The 4,499-nt window shown below is 29.5% G+C and overlaps 1 protein-coding gene across 1 annotated transcript in view; it reads left to right on the top strand.

The window, feature by feature from the left end:
• LOC106475352 (mediator of RNA polymerase II transcription subunit 4-like) overlaps positions 1-4,499 on the top strand; it is a 25,284-nt gene that overhangs the window by 5,723 nt on the left and 15,062 nt on the right. Inside the window, exon 2 of the mRNA XM_013936040.2 lies at positions 1,874-1,992. Coding sequence (XP_013791494.1) covers positions 1,874-1,992 — 119 coding nt within the window. The remainder of the gene's footprint in view (positions 1-1,873; positions 1,993-4,499) is intronic.

Below are 4,499 nucleotides of genomic sequence, written 5' to 3'. Positions count from 1 at the left end.
GGATCTTATTGAGATGTTGTGAAGGGAATTGATAGTGCTGATGCATAATCTTTTTTCATACTTAACAGTGAGGATAGTAGGACTAGGGGACACAAGTTTAAATTTTGGCAGGGTAGGAATCATCTTCAGCTAAGACAGTTTTACTTTTCTAACAGGGTGGTTGGCCTGTAGAATGGGTTGTCTTTGGATATTGTGGAGGCAGTAAATTTAAGTGAGTTAAAAGACAGCTTGGTAAGTATATGAATGATAAGGGCTGGTTTTAAGATGTTTTTCTTTCTTTATTTATTAATAATTTTAGTTTGGTTTAGAGGATGGAACAGCCAAAATGGACCAATAGGTCCCATGTTGTACCAAGATGTTATGTTATTGTAGAACACACATTCTCTCCTAACTAACAGTAACACCAAAAATGTAATTATTTTAATTTAATTAAAGTTTTATTCCAAAGCATTCTGATTAGACAACACAGTGAAACTGATGGTATTGTTTGCCACTATAAGTCTAATTCCATTTTCTGTGTCCTAATTTGGAGTATTCTCTTGGAATTTAGTCGAGCAATTTTTAAACTTTAGTATTGTAATGGAGATTTTGGTTTCTCTAGTACCATTCACTGTGTTTAGAACTTGGTTATTCCCAGTTGATTCACAAAGCTATTGGTATACCCCTTCAATGTTTTTAAACATGTTCATACCACACCATTATATGTACATGAATTTTTTCAACATATTTTACTGATGTAGAATGAAGTTTTAAATATTTATATAAAAATGGAATATCCTAAGCATAATTTTTATCACTACTGCAAAAAGTTGCATGCTTTTCTTGCCAAGTTATGTCTGTTTGCTGTAATGGCACAAGTTAGGCCTGTGATATTCTATTTTGCAATAAAATTGCTTTGAGACATAAATAGGATCAGTAAATATATGCTGAAATGATTTGTGTAAAGTATAAAGATTTATTATAAAAATATTTTGATGAAGTTGATCGTTTTTTTTTTTAAATATGGTAACTGTATGGATTGGCCAAAAATATTGTTACGTCTCCGTTCGTTAGTTGATTTTCCGTAACTTCGTTCCGACGAAACTTTAGCGACACAAGTCCTTACTTAATAAAACTGGTTTATTCTTTCTGAATATAACTTTACCGATACACTTATTTTCAACAGTCGCTATATAACAAACGCTATAACAACGAACGTTAACTTCAACAATACTTTCTGACTGCAGTTTAATTACTCACTACCTACACACACACTGTCACGTCACGCCGTGACCATCTTTTATATACCAGACCACCCCCAATCTAGCAAATGCTAGAGCACTCCCGAAGGAACAGGATAGTTATAGAAAATAGGTGGCGTGACACCAGTCACGTGACCTCGCTGACGCAACAATATCAATGAATGATGGAGAGAAGAACTGTTCCATGAACTATAAGTACATATAACTATGTTGTTGCTCTGAGAGACAGTTTATAAAGTCATATGAAAAACTGTTATGTTTATCTTGTGTAAAAGGTAATCCCAATCCAATTATAGTTATGATCTACTAGAAACTTGTGTGTATTGTTTAATAGTAAAATATTTATTATGTACAAAATTGTGACTGCATATGTATTGGAAATGGTGTTATGTTTGTAGTTTCTGATTTTTGCATTAATACTTAATATCACTGATGGTAATACACAACATGTGATTTCACAATTTGCTAACTTTGTAATTTTTTTGTATTAGTACCATTTGTAAAAGAGTACCACAAGAGTGTGTTTAAGAGTATGTTTGTTACCCTTACTACAAGTTATAAGGTAAATAGACTTTTCTTGTTCTGTGTTATAGTGTTTTATTACTCATAAATGTTATTTGTCTTTTCTATAGAGAGCTCTTTGAAAATATTATAGCACACAAACCTCAGAAACTACCAGCCATAGAACATGCCCAATTAGCAGATTTGTTAGTTACAAAAGATCAAGAACTGAAGGACATGCTAAAAACAGGTTATTTTTCTCCTTTATAAGCTGATTATCATTCATTGAATATCAGTACAAATACTAATATTATTGAAAATTCCTTAAAAAATGAAATTAGTAAATTTATAGGTTTGGGAATGTTTAAGAATTTGAATTTTATTTAATCATGTGATCACTTAACTCCATAAAAAAAAAAAAGATTAGTATTGTATGTTGATACCACATACATGTATCTTTAGAAATGAAAATTTTTAAGAAATAAATTTAGTGTAATTGTATTATAAATATTGGAATTACATGTATATTGTGGTTAAAATGAAAATCCAGATATGTACAATTTTTATACTTCTTGACATAAATAGAGAAGACCAGTTTTGTAAAGTAATAATCATTAAAATGATTATTTTAATACATTTATTTTAGTTAACTACAAGAAATGTTCACATAATATTATTCCAAACTCTCATTTGCTATGATTTTTTCAAGCTATCCTTCTGCCAAGGGTTTACATTCTTAAAACTTATTTAGCATTCATTTTGCAGGCTTTCTTGTTTTTTTGCATTTTCATGCTATCACTTTTGCCAAGTAAAGTTTTTAAGTCTTAAGTTTATATGTTTACATATTTCAAAATTAAAATATAAATCATTATTTTAACAATTTTTAACTAAATATATTTTACAAATTATATTTTATCATTTTTTAACATTTATTTAACCCCTTACCTCCTGGGGGCCAGTTTGTCTTATCGTGAGGGAAAATCATATTTGTGAATTGAAAAAAATTATAGAGAACTTATCTTTCATTGGATTTCAGATTTTATTTTTGTAAATAGTAGCATAACATTCAATTATTTGTCCTAAATTGTACTATTTAATGAAGTTTGAAGAGAAGCTTAATAAAACAATCCCAAAATACATTTGAGACTATAAATAAGCTCTGGTACTGACATCTATGATTAGTATCTAAACCTTTTTTTAGTCTGTTTTCTTTATAAAACAGCATCTGGGAGTGTTAAACCTCAGTTGTAATACTTTTAGCCAATCCTTTTCGAAGCTGTCAATTTCATTACCATGTTATTCCAATCGCTGTATTTCATGTTTGTCAAATCATAGGATGATAAGCAAAGCACGTGTGATGAAACGTTGGATCTTACAATATGATCGTGGGTGGTGCTTACTATAGTAACTCTCATTTTATGTAGAGGTTGTATTTAGTAGTGGTCAATAGTACTTTTTTATAAGCCTTAGTAAATTTGCTTCTGGAAAAACTAAATGAGATGTATGTGACTTTTATTATTCTTCTATAGTAGCTTAACTCATCCTATATCGTATATCTATTTATATTAATCATTATATTGAAAAATTAACTCAAAATAGATATATATTTAGGAAAGAAGTTGATCCACAAATGTTAGGGTTAAGATCTATTGAGTGGTGAGTGCAAGGTCTTTTCATAAATTAGTATCAGAACTTTGAACTGAAAGAGTTTGTGATTTTTCTATTCTTTTGCATTTAAATTCAATAATTTAGCATAATTGTATATTTAGTTCATAATAAAAATATGGTTCAGTATTTAGAATGATAACCTTGTGTGATTTATACGTACTACTAGTACCATGTAAGAATTTTATATTTTTTGCCTTTTTCCTGTGTACTATCTTTACTTTGTAGTAAGACCCACACTTCTTTTGTTGTTGCTTTATAATTAAGACAGTATAACTGATGTATGAAAAACTTATTCTGATATTTTTCAAATGGTTTAAAACTCAGTGTATAAGTGACAACATTAAACCCATATGTTGGTTGTGAAACAGACTAAACACATTAGTCTCAATAATACAGGGGAAGCTGTGACATTCTTACAGTTGAGGTGTCAATACACTGAAGAGCTTAAAATTTTCGAATTCCAATATAAATCATGTCTATAATGAGAGAAATGTGACCAGGACTAATCTTTTAAGTGCTGTAAAGTAATTTTCTTTGTAATTTATGGTGTCTGCTTCCTTTGGTAATCTCTTGTAACAGGATGAATCATGTAACTAGGGTCAGGCGGTGTTATTCAAACCATCTGCACTGTAAACTATTACATACATTCACTAGTAGTGGCAATTAGTTTTGTCTGTATAGTAAAACAACATACAAGGACATATGTTGAAATAAACTGGTTTGAAAGTTCAAAGAAATGATATTCAAATACCGAAAAGCTTTCTTACTATCATATCTATAGTAATGTTCAGATGCGTCTGTGCGGGACTGAGCATGAGTGACCCTCAACAGGTGTGATAATTTACAGCAAATGTACAAAGTTCATGCTAAATAAACAAAAGTATGGCTGCAATGAAAAATAAACTTGAAATAAAAATACATTTATGAAACAAAATTAAAATGTTTTTTATGTACATATATAAACATGAAATCCTAGTTAAAAAATATAAAAATACTCATTTATTGTTTAGGTTTACTTAGAAATATTATTCTCGGGTCTTCTATATTACTTGAAACCATAAGAAGAGTATGTGATTATTAAAAAATTAA

Source organism: Limulus polyphemus, unplaced genomic scaffold (genome assembly GCF_000517525.1).
Source record: "Limulus polyphemus unplaced genomic scaffold, Limulus_polyphemus-2.1.2 Scaffold8452, whole genome shotgun sequence".
NCBI classification, from domain to species: domain Eukaryota; kingdom Metazoa; phylum Arthropoda; class Merostomata; order Xiphosura; family Limulidae; genus Limulus; species Limulus polyphemus.
Note: the sequence above shows the minus strand (reverse complement) of the source record. Positions and strands in the feature narration are given on the sequence as shown.